Here is a 16,269-nt window from a genome sequence, read left to right as displayed (position 1 = left end):
TATTTTGATTAGATATATTTTAATAATTTACTGTTAGAATCTGAACCTTTAGTATCAGTTTCTAATTTGTTTGTAAACCTGCCAGGCATCTAGTTCCAAAGAGAAAGCCCAGGCATCTTGCCTGCACAATAGTCCGAACATGCAGTAGCTGTGGTGGTCTGCAGTCTGTTTGTGGGAGCGTCTTTGCATAATAAGATTTTATGAACTGCACTAATTGGGTTTACTGCTGATCTTTTCTTAAGCTTTTCACTTTTTGCAATTTTTGCAATGCTAATACTGGGCTAAATTCCTGGTTCACACCCCTTTGAGTACCAACTGAAAGTGTTAGATCTTACCCATTCTTGTATAGTCTCAGGGTGTTATTTCTTCAGTTGCTACATACATGCTTCATAAACCACATTTTTCTTCGTTATTGAAGAAACACACTGATAGGAACTTACTCATAGGAGACTAACCTTTAATAGCAAAAGGGTATAATGAAATAAATTCTGGAACTTTAAAATACACTCAGTAGGGAATTCCCTGGCAGTCCAGTGGTGAGGACTCTGTGCTTTCACTGCTGAGGGCTCGGGTTCAATCCCTGGTCGGGGAACTAAAATCCCACAGACCGCATTGCACGGCCAAAATTAAATTAAATTAAATTAAAAATTAAAACAAATACACTCAGTAAATCAAAGTAAATGAGAAATCACTCCAAGAGCAGTCGTGCAATTTGATTATGTTTTAGTGAGTAGATATAATTCTTCAGAAATTGGCTACAAGCACTGACTTATAATTAATGTAACCAGGCACTAAAAAATATGCTGTCTTCACTAAATTAATGTGTCCTTGAAATCATGTTTATTCAATAAACTGTGCAATAGAGAGTGATTTCCTTGTTAGCAATACATTTTATGGAAATAACACTTAGTGGTAGTAAAGACATTAGGCTGGAAATAACATCCTTGTCTGGGTTCTGCCCCTTACAAGCTTGGAAACAGGGCAGTCACTAAATTTATCTATAATCCCATCTATAAAAAGGAGAAGTTGGATTAAATTTCCCATAAAGAGTTTTTCAAATCTTGAAGTGTATGGATTCTTCAACTTCTCAGTCTCAGTTAACAGCCTCATGTGTCCTATACACAGGTCAGAGGATAGCTGCATGTTGATAGGTCCTTATGAATTTTTTTTTGTTTCTTTCTAAATGTGCTCCTTAGTTGTTTATGTATTCTCTGAGCAATTTTGTGGTTGATCTTGGTATTATTTATTTCTTTTAGAACCTCGGTTCAAGGGACTAGGTCTTATTTGTATGAAGAAGTTGCATTGTTTTGTACTTTCTGGCAATTTTCTTGTAACACACAAATCAAGTAATTACTAACTTAGTATATACTCAAACTTGAGTTTTATTTTAAGAAACTTTTCAAAAATATTATTTTCAAGTACTGAGAATGTGTGTTATAGATGCATTTAAAAGAATCACATGCAAATAATCTGTCTGGAAATCCTGTAGTAACTTAGTGGATATGATATGAATATTATTTTATTGAAATGTCTCCTTTCCCTGCTATTTTAATATTGAAAGCAAAACCACAAAAACTAGTGAATCAACGGTATTTATTTGTTTATGTATCTATATGTCTGTATCTATATGTTTTTGTACTAATATATTGCAGTATTATGAGAAGCACAAAAGCAGAAATTGGAATGAGATAAAGTTAAAATACATATTATTTTCAGGAATAATTATTGTGTCATTATTAAAATAGATTTATTTTTACTCATACTTAAGATTCCTATTCCTGAGAATACTTTAGCATTTAATATGTTTAAATTGTGCTTTATTATTTCTATATATCTTTCTTTAATATTTTATAATATAGCAATCAAAAGTCTGATTCTAAATTTATATTATTTTAATACTTGTCATAATGATTGCCATAGATGAAAAATATGCAAATTCAAATTTAAGAAGTGCATCATTGGCTACTGATTACTGAACCATCATGCCAATTTTTAAAAAACCCATCTACCAAGTTTAGATGTTCACCTTCATGTTCTGGATATTTGGTTTTCAAAACAACATACTATTTGCAATGTCCTTATGCTATCATTACCCAGTATTTCATGGCACAACATGTGCTTCAGATGAAGCTCATCATTAAATGTAGTGGGTATAAACCCATATTTTAAGTAGCCTTATTGAAAATTATGAATTTGCTTTTACATATTTCTTTGTAGAGTTGATTAGTTCATCATTCTTTATGTGGCTAATGAAGAACTCATATTAGGCATAGAAGTGATATCCCCTTTTCTTATTTTTCACTTGTGCTTGTGTAATTATTAGTGTTTTCTTCAATCTATGGTGTCATTTAGCAATAATTTTCAAGTCAATTGTCTATTTTCACTAGAGTTAGTTTAACCAAAACTAGTTATTATAACTTGAAAATTCACCTGAGTACAAATCACAGTACACTGAATGCAAATGAATTCAGCATCACTTGACCATTCCCTGTTGTGGCTTCTTCTCTTCTCATAGCATGCCTTTCATGCATGACCATCATCTACTACTTATGGACATAGTGAGAGTACCAATATCATTCCCTATATTATTAGCAAAGCTTAATTTACTTCTTATATTTAGATAAGAATTCTATATAAACATAAAGATTCTAATGTTTTCTTCCTACACCCAAATGGATGTACATACCCCACTTTGTAAGCTACTGCTCTAAGCTGATAATCTTGCTTCTGCTCACAGACCCTCACTTAATTGAGGTACAGTACAGTTGATTACAGTTATACTTACTAACTTATAACCAACCTGCCCGCCGATATTAGACCCATGTAACTTTCATTGGAGTCACATGATGAAGTTTCAGATGTTTTCAAACATCTCATTTCAGTCACAAAAATCTTTTATTTTTCTCTCACAGAGGGCTAGTGTGATAAGCTGCAATGATGGCACCCATTCTTCACCCCTTTCAATATCAACATCTTTTTTCATTAACTTCGCAATGCCCTCCCACTGAGAGTGAGGTGACCTGCTAAAGTATTTGTCACTCAACTCAATTATGTGACTTTCTTTGGCCAGTGGGTTATTAACAGACATCACACAAGCAATGGCTTGAAATGGGCTTGTGCATTGGGGGTTGTTCTTTTGTACTTCTGCCATCATCATGAGAAATGTAAGTGCAGGGTAGACCAGTGGTCCCTGGAGTAGGATGAGAGACACTTGGAGCAGAGCTGAGTTGCCCCATTGTCTCTATACAATAACAGCTCAGATCAGCCAATGGCCGCCTAACCCACAGATGCATGAGCAAGAACAGCTGAGAACAACTGAGCCCAGGTGAGATCAGCTGACCTTCAGTCTTATGAGCTAGTAATAAATGGTTGATATTTTAAACTACTGCATTTTAGGTGTTTTTTAACACGGCAATAGCTAAATGGTATAAGTTAGTCTCTAGGTTTTACTGGTTAAACTCTGATTTCCCTTAATGGCTTTTACAAAATCAGGAGTGGCAAAGAGTACCTTATATTTTAGTTTTTCCCACTTGTATGCTCTGTTCACTCCTCAACCCACTGCATTTTGGTTTCTGAACTCTTTTTTTCTACTAAGCATTCAAGATCTTTCACCACTATTTGACACTGTTAATCTCTATATGCTTTTTAAAATTTCTTTTCTCTTAGTTTGATACTTTTCTCTACCTCTACTCATTGTGTATGTGTGTATGTATCTGTTCCTTTATGATTCCTCTTCCATAATTTTCTAGAGTTCTTATTTATTTTAATCAGTTAATCATGAGATATCTAAATAAGTTATTCCATCTATCCTCATCATTTTGTCACTGCTAAAAACAATATAGCCTAGGGACATATCCAATATATTAGTAATCACATTAAATGTAAATGGACTGAATTGTCTTACCATTAAAAGATGGAAATGGTCAAGTTCAACAAAAATTTTTCCTAAGCTATTTTAAGTACATTGAAAATTATTGCTATCTTCAGAGCATACTCTCTTATCATAAAGCAGTAAAATTAAACATCAATGACAAAAATATAAGTAAAAGAAACTGATATATTTGGAATCATAAAAACACACTTCAGGGCTTCCCTGGTGGCGCAGTGGTTGGGAGTCTGCCTGCCGATGCAGGGGACACGGGTTCGTGCCCCAGTCCGGGGGGATCCCACATGCCGCGGAGCGGCTGGGCCCGTGAGCCATGGCTGCTGAGCCTGCGTGTCCGGAGCCTGTGCTCCGCAACGGGAGAGGCCACAACAGTGAGAGGCCCGTGTAACGCAAAAAAAAAAACCACAAAAAACAAACAAACAAACAAACAAAAAACACACTTCACAATATCTCCCACATAAAGAAAAAAAAAGCTGTAATAGGAAGTATAAAATGTCTTCGACTGAAAAATAAACAGAAACAGATCCCTGCCTATATAATCACTAGAAACATGAAAGAAATGCCATTGCTGAGCTGTGGGGAAATATAGGTCAGTCAATAAATGGTACCAGAAAGTTGTTTTCCATTTGAAAAAAAAAAAAAAATTTGATCTGTGTCTCATATGATACACAGTAATTCCAGGACCTAAATGTTAAAAGCAGAACTTTGACATGTTTAAGAGAAACATACAGGGGTATATTTATGATCTTTTGTATACCTTTATGATCTTTATTATAATTCTTAGTGAGTTCTGTATTTTCTAAAATATTTGTATATAGAAAATATGAAGAATTTCTATAACTCAATAAGAAAAGGACAACCTAAAAGAAAACTGAGTAAATGACATGAACAAACAATCCATAAAAGGGAAAAGTAGAGCATTTACTAAACATATGAAAATGTGTTAAATTTTACTAGTTAATAGAAAAAGCCAAATGGCAGCACTGTGAACCATTTCATGCCAACCATAATGGTTAAAATGAAATATTCTGTCTATACCAAGTTGTAGAGAACCTAGTGGGGATATAAATGTATACATCTCTTAGGATTTCAACTTGACAATATCTTGTTATTTTTGAAGATTTGACAGTATCTTGTTATTTATTGTGATGTATACACCTCTTACAATTTCATTTTGACAAAATCTTGTTATTGATTGCACATATAATAAATTTTGTATTGCCACTTGTCCATTTACTCTAGAGCAGTGATGGATATACCATGATCCACGGGCAAAATCCTGTTGACCGCCTTTCCTTGTAAACACAGATTTATTGCAGTATAGCCACTCTGACTCATTGAAGTGTTATCTGTGTCAGACTACAATAGCAGAGCTGAGTAGTTGTGATACTGACCGTATGGCCAGCAAAGCCTAGAACGCTTACTAACTGGACCCTGATGGAAAAAGTTTGCCAACCTCTGGTCTAAAGTAACTCTTACCTTAAAGCATTGTTTGATAATGTTCATAACAGTACTGCTTACAATAGTGACAAAGGAAATAGAAAAAATATTAAAGAACATGGAAAAAGGAGGAATACTGTAAAAGTTCTTACAAGGTAATGCTAGGTAGCAATGAAAATGAACCAAAGTACTAGATATATTGCTATAAATAAATCTCAACAATGTAACTAAAAAAAACTGTCAGAAAAGTATACACAGTATGATCTCATTTATAGAAATGTTAAAAATGTGACACAGAACACATACATTTATATAGTAAATATGTAAGCCCATGTATGGGAATGATAAACACTAAATTCAAGATAATTATTTCCTAACAGAGTAGGGGAATGTGATTGAGGAGGGATACACAGGAGAGAGAATGCTTCAATAATATTTGTGATTCTTGCTGGTGATGGTTACAAAGTGTTTGTAGTATTCTTTACACTCTCTTATGTCTCTGAAGACAAAGTAAAATAATACACAATGAAAGCCATAGTGCCTTTTGTGAAGATCTGCTAGAAGATCTAGCAGATCTAGCAGAAGGCAGAGGAACAAAGGTATAATTGCAGTATACGATCTTTAGTAATAGAAAGTTGTATTATGAGTAGTAAAGATACAGACAGCTGACTGTTTCTTCCAGATATTCAAGGGACTGGGAGCATGGCTGTGAGTACAATTCTTGGCCCAGGCAAGTAGGGAACTTGCTTTATCTGATGAATAGCGAGGATGCGGATTGCTAAAATTGCCTAGAGCATAACATGAATGTACCTGGTTGCGGAGAGGAGAAGAAAAAGGCACAGGTCACTCTGCAGAGGTTGGCAGAGCATACCTGGGACACTGCGAAGGTTCAAAAACAGTATTCTTAAAAATACTTTTTAAAAAGAACTCACCTGTAATTTACTGTTTGGAAACCTTGAGTATCTCCTATGTGATGGGTCTGTAGGGAATATTTGTTGCTATAGCAAGAGCTTCTGAAACAGATAAAACATCTCATAATTTTATAGAAATGGAAAAATTGAATTTGAAGTTTTACAGAAAGTTGTAAAATATATTCAATGTGCCTGAACAAGCAAATGTCCAATGTGTTCACATCAGGCTTGGATTTGGGAGAACCACAGTTGGAAGAAATATTTGCATAAAAATTTGTCAGATAGCAAAAACTCATCTCTTAATCAAGCTTCTTTTTAAAAATTGAGTTACACTTATATAGAATTGAACTTAAAAAAAAATGACTAAACCACAGAGAGTGAGGGTGGGTTAGATGAAGATATTTTCTTCTAAGGATTAGGAGCCCAGAGCCACTCTTTACTTACTGTCCATATGTCATTACCTGTGGCCATTTCTTGTTATCTTCATCCATTCAACTTTTGAGGGATCGCTGGGAATCATTTACTTTCATTTACTTGAGTAAGTGTTGTATAAATGATTTGTTATTGTCGTAAGTATGTGGCCTTTTTTTTTTTTTTTTTTGCGGTACGCGGGCCTCTCACTGCTGTGGCCTCTGCCGTTGTGGAGCACAGGCTCCGGACACGCAGGCTCAGCGGCCATGGCTCACGGGCCCAGCCGCTCCGCAGCATGTGGGATCTTCCCGGACTGGGGCATGAACCCATGCCCCCTGCATCAGCAGGTGGACTGTCAACCACTGCGCCACCAGGGAAGTCCGTATGTGGTCTGTTTTTTCTTTTTTGGGGGGGGGTTTGCGGGCCTCTCACTGCTGTGGGCTCTCCCGTTGCGGAGCACAGGCTCCGGACGCGCAGGCTCAGCGGCCATGGCTCACGGGCCCAGCCGCTCCGCTGCATGTGGGATCTTCCCGGACCGGGGCACGAACCTGTGTCCCCTGCATCGGCAGGCGGACTCTCAACCACTGCGCCACCAGGGAAGCCCCGTATATGGTCTTTTTAATGTCCTTTTTTAAGCACATAATTTTAGTTGAGTGAGATTGCCAGTTGCTAAGTTGTTTATTTTCAAACATGTGATGGCTATGGCTTTATGCACAAAGGACAGTATCTGAATTTACAATCTCAGGTGCATAAATGAACATTTTAGTTATTTATCATGGAAGTGTCTGTACAAACATACATACACTGACCAAAATTTTTAATATCCAAAAATTGTCAGTATCGATCATAATTGTGAATTGTACATCTCATCTAAAATGTATACATCCTCTTATCCTAAGAAAGACAGAGAGAGAATGAAAAAAGAGGGGAGGTGGGGAACGAGAAAAGAGAGAGAGAGGGTGAGAGAGAGATTGAATAAACCAACTTTTAATGTACTGGAGGATGATAATAGGGGAATTGATCACTAGCTGGTCTATATGAATATTTAAAAGTACATTTTAACCTGAGATGTTTGCAAAATATTCATATTTTAAGTATTCTAATACTTTTCAAAGTATTTTATTACAATTTCATTAAATAAACTTTATTGAAATCATCTTCCCCAATACATTCTTGTTAGCAGTATGACATCTCCCCATTTTTTTAGGATTAAGAAAGGAATAAGATTTTTTTTATAGTTTCTTTGGCAACAGGTGATGTCATATAGATCCCACAGTGTGTGTGTTTAATAGTTTTTTCTTTTCCTTTCTTCTTTTTTTTTTCTACTGAGAATCAGGCTGCCTGCTTGCCTCCTTATTCATTCTTGAGATAAATTATTTGGGACAATCCACCCAGACCCGGCCCAAGCATGCCCCCTTTCCGAGTGGTTCTAAACTATACAATGTAGTAAAACAGTTTGCCTAAGACCTTGTTCAACTTAAAGACACCAGAGAAAGTAAATTTATTATTTTCTTTTCATAATAATATGTAGCTAATTGTGCAAATACACATGCTTTATCCTATTGTAAGTGGCAACATTTATTGATAAGATAAAGGAATGATCTTTCAAAATTCACTTCTCAAAATAGCTTTCTCTCTTTTTAAACTATTTATATTATTATTTTTGTTGAAATTTTATAGTGTCTTTGTATCGAAAACATTTATTATTTTCAATATAATTCTATTTTATATTTCAGGAATATACAATAGATGTTTTCTTTCGACAAAAATGGAAAGATGAACGGTTAAAATTTAAAGGTCCTATGAACATCCTTCGACTTAACAATTTAATGGCCAGCAAAATCTGGACGCCAGATACCTTCTTCCACAATGGGAAAAAATCAGTAGCACATAATATGACAATGCCAAACAAGCTTCTTCGAATCCAGGATGATGGGACTCTGCTATACACAATGAGGTATGTGTTCAGGTTTGATATGTTACCATTAAATACTGAGGAATCTGTATATTAACCAACCAGCCAACCTAGCTGTCAAGTATTAACAAGTTGAACATTTTCACAACAGATTATTGAGGTAACCAGAATATGCTTTATAAATGCTTTGATATTTAAAATATAGAGGTTATGAGTTTGACACTCAGCTTAGTGTGTTAAAGCTTAAAAATTGCCTTAGCTGTTAAGAATTGACTTTTTTTGGCAGTTTACTTTTCATACTACATTTTAGTTACATACAACTTTAATAGTATGATTTAAATGTTTCTTTATACAAGCACATAATTTTATTTTTAATATCTCATGAAATATCTCATCAAAATTTTAAGTGATTTTTAAGCAAGTTTCACTTAATTTAATATTTTAGTCCTTCTTATGAAGGGAGAAAAATACTTTTATAACCTCAGAGATGTCATGTGACATCAAGTTCACGAGTCAATCTTAAAAAATTATCGAAAGAAATATACAGTTGTTGACTCTAATCACTGTTCCATTTGAACTCTTCTCATGAATTAATCTTTTTAAAATAAGTTACTCATATTACATAACAAAGAAAACACTCATGAATTAATTTTTTTTTTTTTTTTTTTTTTTTTTTTTTTTTTGCGGTACGCGGGCCTCTCACTGCTGTGGCCTCTGCCGTTGTGGAGCACAGGCTCCGGATGCTCAGGCTCAGTGGCCATGGCTCACGGGCCTAGCCGCTCCGTGGCATGTGGGATCTTCCCAGACCAGGGCACGAACCCATGTCCCCTGCATCGGCAGGCGGATTCTCAACCACTGCGCCACCAGGGATGCCCTGAATTAATCTTTTTAAAATAAGTTACTTATATTACATAACAAAGAAAACAATCACAAATCTAATAAAATGGTGTATAATCTAAAAGGTAAATGTTTGATAAAGACTTTAAAACATAGATAACTTTCATCAGCATTGTATATAGACAGATGTGTATTCGAAGCATTTGATGTATTATTTCACATGAAATGTTAAGTGTTGGATTTCAGTTGTGAAAGTTATTTAAGAAGGGACAATAATACAGTCTTGATCTTTAAAGAAAAAAACTCTTTGCTAAATGACCATTGCCTAAAATGGAAGTTAGCTATTCTTTCAGCTTCTCTCTTTGAATCTTGCAGTATAGATGCCGTATCCCCCTTGATTTTACACGCTAATTAGTCCTGTGAATTAAGACAATGATTGGAAATTTGGGGTTTGGAAAAATATTGTGTAGGGTTCTAGTTAAATACTCTCTTGGAAGTATATAAGCTATAATTAAATTGTTGGTTACATTTGTTTTGTTCATTGTCAGAGATTCTTCTATAAGTTCAGTGTAGTCCCTATTTTATGTAATTTACCTTTGTCTGAAATGGAATAGTTGATAATTTTCTTTAAAACAAATTTGCTATGATTACTCTTTAATGTGACCACGTATATATAAAAAAAATTTCATTAACATTCATAACCTGTGTCCATAAGTTGAATAGTCTAGTCTCAACAAGATATTTCTAGGAGATATATCTATATATGTAACTATGTTTATATTTATATTTATATATATGTATCTATATATAGTATATGATATTCATTTACAATTTACATAATTTTGAAAGGTGCTTCTCTGAGGCATTATTGAATTCCTATATCAATTTTGCTATATGGTTATTGATGGAATGTTGGGAGAAAATAACATTCTTTTTATGACAGAGGTTTATTTTTCATTTTTTCTTCAAGATTTCAAATGTTAATACTGAAGTTAATGGGAAAATAACCTTCAAAAATGTGTACATAACTTCTTAACTAACCATATAGTACAAAATGCTTAAAGTATATTTTTAAATAAATATTGTTACTTGAGCTCAGATTTTGTAGGTGCAAATGTCTTCTGAAGGATCGCCTAAATGTGAAAGAACAAAAGCATATTTAAATGTGAATTAGCCTAATCAGATGCCCTAATTAGGGTCCTACCTCATCATTAATTCTGTTGACCACAATAAGTAGTGATTTATCTTGACTTGCAAATTTACTTGACTTGCAAATTTATCTTGACTTTCATATAAAGAGTGGAATTTTGACTTTTAGGCTTACAGTTCAAGCTGAATGTCCAATGCACTTGGAGGATTTTCCAATGGATGCCCACTCATGTCCTCTGAAATTTGGCAGCTGTAAGTACGGGGATGAAGGTACATGTTTTGGGTCAATAAAATCAGGGATAGTCAGCAGCACAACTTAATTGTATACTTTCTTCTCATATGATGGGATGTTTCATACTTGCCCAATAAGATGCAGAAATTAAAAATCATACTGATTTCCCTCAAGTAATCAATTGGCTAGCCCTATTGTGCTCTCAAATATCATATCTTAATCATTGTGTTTAATTGTCATTTGCTTTACTGCTAATAAAAAACACCCTGTGTTTTTATCAATGTGAAAAGGTAGACTGGGAGCTTCTTGAAGGCCAGGACTATGTCATTTACCTTCTTTTTCAAGTGCTAACCCATTAAAAATGCTAAATAAATGGCTTTTTTTTCAACTAAGAATGAAATGTTAAGGGTAGATTCTATTTGTTAAAGTAGTGATCAGCCTGTTACAAAAGGCAACAGAGAATAGGTGAAAAAAAAAAGTGGATCTCTAATTACCTTTCTACTCTCTAATAATGGAAGGAAAGTTTCTTTCTAAAATAAATTTGAAGGAGATGATGTAACTCGATTGCTACATGTGGGCGCTTTCTGTGTACATAAAATATTTCAGAAAAGGCTCTGTGCGTTTGGCTGTTCTTTAGGTCACTGAGGTTGTATCTTATATGTCAAGCAGAAGCATTAGCTCTCCCAGAATAATTGAAAAGAGGGAAGGTCAAATCATCTCCATAGGCCCACAAGGCATTCAGGGCAGGTTCAGGATAAATTCATGGACACAGCTAAGCAGCTTCTCTCTTTTGTGAGTGTGTTCCATAGCCTGACCTTTTCAGAAACCTTTGCTCTTTCTGGCACCTCCATCTTTGTCAGTTCTGGGCAGTTTTGACTTTTCATTCTCTTGCATAGAAATGCAGTTCTCTCACCTGATACAAATATGTATGACTGAATAATATGCCTTCTCCCCACAGACTGTATCAAGTGAAAGAAAAGAGAAGAATGGTGACTAATATGAATGCAAAACCCTCTAATTTTATTGATGGCCATAGTTTTGTGGAATGAGAAGTTCAATCTTGTCTGTTCTGTTCAATCTTACGAAAGGTGTCAGTTCTCTATTTTCTTTGAGGATCTCCTCTTTGTTTAACAATAAAGCCTTTTTTCTTTTCACGGAAACTATCACTTCAATACTGGCACTTCTTCGAAGATTATTTAAGATAGTCAATCATGTTATACAAAGTAAACATGATGCTGGAAAAACTACAGCAGATGCAGCAGAGGAAAACTCATTTGCATTGCATAAATGGCATTAAATAGAAAACTGAAAAGGTTTCATACCAAAGAAAGGATTTATTCAAGATGTAGTAATGGTCTAAGAAGGAAAGGCATTTTTCAGTGGACAAGTTAGTGACATTAAGATACCAAATATAAATGACGTATGATGTCTCAATTCTGAATTTGAAATAAATACACCTGAAAATATTTTAAATTAAATTTTAAAATGCCTTAGAGTGCATCTTCAGAGTAGTGTAATATTGTACATTTGAGAATATGGTTTTCTGTATCTAGAAGTGTTGCAAGCAACACGTAGAGCTTACTGTTAGGCATTTTCTATTGAAGTAATTGTTTTTATTTATTTTTCTCTATATTTATTTTCTGACACATTGAGTAAAAATTGTATATTCTTTTATTTATCCTTGCCAATAGTAAGTACTTGATAGTATGGACACGAGCATGGTGTATAGACTAACAAGCCAACCCAAAACTTAAAATGCTGGCATAACAAATTTTGGCGGAAGAAGCCATGACTTTTTCTTCTAGTCATTTACTCCTCACTTATTTAAAAAACTCCCTTTTGTCCCCACAAATGATAGAATTTCTGGAACTTTTTATCATTGTTCTCAAATAAAAGAAGCATCTTTTCTACTAATTTAAATTTTGAATTCAGTTTCGTTTTGTGTTATTCCCGTTGCCTCACATCTTTATATAATTCCTTGCTGTTTAATTTGATTTAAAACTTCCTGAATGGAAATCTAAGAGAATTCTGGGCATTATCCCAAAAGAAATTATAAATTTTCTTTTTGGATAAAAATGATTTGGGGATTGTTTTGGTTATCAAATATTAAGAATTGGACAGTATGCATTTAATGTTTAATGCAGATTAGGACTCAAAATGGATTACTGCATAAAATTAAATAAAATTATTTAATGGAAACCTAATCTAGATATGGAATTTATAAAGAAATTTGTCTTTCTCTCCTTTTATACTTCACTGAAAAATCACAATTGTCTCCAAGTTTACATGTGTGTTGGTAGGCCAGGAAATGACTTTAATCTCCATTGTATAACTTTCTGCTCTCTCTTCTCTCATCAGACCCCCAATCTAAAAACATTCCTGCCTAAAAAATGAAAGTAAATAATTGCTTTTTTATAAAAGACATGGGCAGGATCAGTCATTTTCTTTAACATATTCTTAGACTTCTATCCAGATTTCCATCTTTCATAACAGTAAATAACAGAATTAAAATATTATGAGTTTATTGATTAATCTAGCAAGAATGAAGTGAGAACATTTTCCTTGTGACAGGCATTGTTCCAGGTGCAAGAAGTATAGATATGAGTAAGATAGAGTCTCTCCCATTAGTCTCTTACTAGTTTCTTTAAAATGTCACCTATGTTTGTAGAGTTTCATCTTCTCTTATTTATGTTTAAAGGTAAACGTCAAAATTCCAAAGTAGAATTATTATAATTACTTAAAATAAAACCTCATAATTTATTAAGATCCACAACTACTGAGTACTCTGAGGCCTTCTGATATGAACTGGAACATGTTATGTCTTTTTGGTTTATTAAATTCTGTGTCATTTGAAATTTTATTGAAGAGAAGACCACTTGATCTGCAAATGCATTGTTAGTTATACACATTACTAATGTTACTTATTTATACATAAAAGCAGAATCATCAATGATTAATTAATTGAAATTAATTAATAAAAATTTAAACCTTAGGGTAACTGAATTCATTCATATGCAAGCTGTAGGAATAGATCTGCTATAAAAACAAATACATATATATATATACATATTATGATATCAAGTATGTATAATGATATACATATATACATACATTTTTAGAATGATATTTCAAAAATTGTTTCACATAATCTAATTATTTGTGGATGTAGGTGTATACATGTATTTCACTGATATTAACATTTACTAGTAACATTCTGAAAACCAGACAACACTGTAGTATGTCATTAAAAGACCACACAGTGAATAAGACACAACATTCACTTTATTGTAACTAATGCTTAAGTGGGAATGGATTTGTGCTCACAGACTTTAGATCAAGTTAAGTATCAGAACCACCCCAGAACAATGGTATTAACCTAGAAAACCTATTAGATGGCAGGTAAATGAGCTTTTCCAGTGTCCTGGAGAGCTAGAGGCAGAGATATTGCTGGAGACAGCTGGTTCTTTCTCTCCCTCAACTGAAAATGTGATTGTGATGCTGAGTTTTGCTCAAGGACAGGGGTAACTAATATTTCTAAACATTCCTTTGAGCAAAAGTGCATAGAAGTCCTTTGAAAGGTCAGTAGTACAACTGGAATTGTCTGGTCATTCAACTGTGGAGAGAGTATGCCTGCATGGAGAGGTCAGCTGTTCCCCCTACAGGCACAAGGGAAATGCCAGGGCCAGAGAAGTACTGAGACAAGATAGGCTGCCTGCCTTCCAGCGTTAGAGTCATCTCACTTCTGCTCAGTTCTGTATCCTTGGCCAAATAAATCAGAAAATTATACTTGGTCTGTATGTGATTTGTCTCCTCCTGCCAATCCATAGCTTAATTAGGATGCTATGCAAGTATAGTTCAGTGAGATCTGTGTGCATTAATTAATTTTAAAATGAACAGGTTTTAAAAAGTGTTTTCAACTTATGAAAATATAGCATTCTGAATTATTTTGCATATTCTTCAGAATTCTCATTCTTCTAATGAAATGCATTGTACTATGATAGTTAAGTCACTTAATTCTTAACTAGTTGAATGTTTTGAAGAAAAACCTACAAAACTAACTAAAAAAATAATACCTAAAATAAACACATGTCATCATTATTCTCACATGGACATAAGTTTTTCATGAGTGATTATTATTTCTAAATTAACTGGTTAAATGGGCCTTGGGCATTCATAACCTGTTTATTGCAATGCCGTCATCTACTACCTTGTGAATATGGAGGATGTTTTAACCATCTCAGGGCCCAGTGATTTTTGCAGGCTCTAAAGAGAAATCTGCTCTTCATCTCTCAAAGTGGTTACAGTGAAAATACTCTTGTGGTCATGGTTGTCTCTCTTGGTCTGCTTCACACCCTTCATATTGAAGTTGTAAATTTCAAATACACTTTTTTGCCCTAATATGTCAATTTTTATAGTAAACAATAATTCTATGAAATATGCAACCTTTGATGCTGGATGTAATTGATAGTTCTTACTAAAATGCTTAAAAATATTTTTTTTTCTGATTTCCTACAGATGCATATACAACCTCGGAGGTCACTTACATTTGGACATACAATGCATCTGATTCTGTACAAGTTGCTCCTGATGGCTCTAGGTTAAATCAGTATGATCTGCTGGGCCAATCAATTGGGAAGGAGACAATTAAATCCAGTACAGGTTAGTAAAATGAGTCTAAAGAAAAGCTAGTTCCTAAGAAGATTAATGGGTTAACATCATTGGAAATGTATCAGTTTGCTTAAAACCTTTTGCGTCCGAGGTCTATGAAGGAGCAGCAGACGGTGCTTGGGAGCTTTTTAGGAATTCAGAATCTCAGGCCTGACTCCTTACTAAGTCAGAATCTGCATTTTTAACAAGATTTCAAGGAGATACCAAGGTGTGCATTAAAGTTTAAAAAACACTAGTCTAACTTATGTTCCCAATTCAAAACATGTGTGTCTTTTGAGACAAGCCAATTTTACCTTCACACAGTGTTACAATTTCCCTCACTTTCTAATTCTTTTCCCTCTATTCTGGATAAGCTAAGACTATTCAACTCTTGATTATGGATAATTACTATTGGTCTGTGTGGGAAAGCTAAAGCCCTTTCTAAGGAAAAACAGCTGTATGAACGAATGATCTCACATCTGGCAGATGTAAATCCAGAGAGCAGAAAGGAAGGTAGCTATGAGTATCAGATAGAACTGGCCCCACTCTATTAGAACAGACATTAACACATAAATACAGAATTGGTGACAAGACTAAAAGTAGAAAATCTGGGCCAGGAGATCAGTCTTGGAGATGTGGCCAGAGATAAATACTTTAAAGAGCCAGAAAGGACTGGACTGGAAACAGTCAAAACAGAGGCTTGAGGTTGGGACCAAAGGGGATGAGAACCTGAGCAAGTAAGATAATCCATGGTCAGAGCATTTACGAATCCTCTATCCCTTGGTCAGTAAGCATGACCTAGAGAGAAAAACAAATTCCACACAATACACATGCCATTCAA

The 16,269-nt window shown here is 34.4% G+C and overlaps 1 protein-coding gene across 2 annotated transcripts in view; it reads left to right on the top strand.

Annotated features, from left to right (window-relative positions):
• GABRA2 (gamma-aminobutyric acid type A receptor subunit alpha2) overlaps positions 1–16,269 on the top strand; it is a gene marked incomplete at both ends in the record, with an annotated part of 118,672 nt that overhangs the window by 61,522 nt on the left and 40,881 nt on the right. For both annotated transcript variants that reach the window (XM_082610955.1, XM_082610954.1), the window contains 3 exons: positions 8,385–8,605; positions 10,719–10,801; positions 15,297–15,440. In XM_082610955.1, the coding sequence (XP_082467081.1) occupies positions 8,385–8,605; positions 10,719–10,801; positions 15,297–15,440 (448 nt within the window). The remainder of the gene's footprint in view (positions 1–8,384; positions 8,606–10,718; positions 10,802–15,296; positions 15,441–16,269) is intronic.

This window comes from Mesoplodon mirus, assembly GCF_964341445.2.
Source record: "Mesoplodon mirus genome assembly, chromosome: 2".
NCBI classification, from domain to species: domain Eukaryota; kingdom Metazoa; phylum Chordata; class Mammalia; order Artiodactyla; family Ziphiidae; genus Mesoplodon; species Mesoplodon mirus.
The sequence above is the reverse complement of the archived record's forward strand: the minus strand, read 5'-3'. Positions and strand labels throughout refer to the sequence as shown.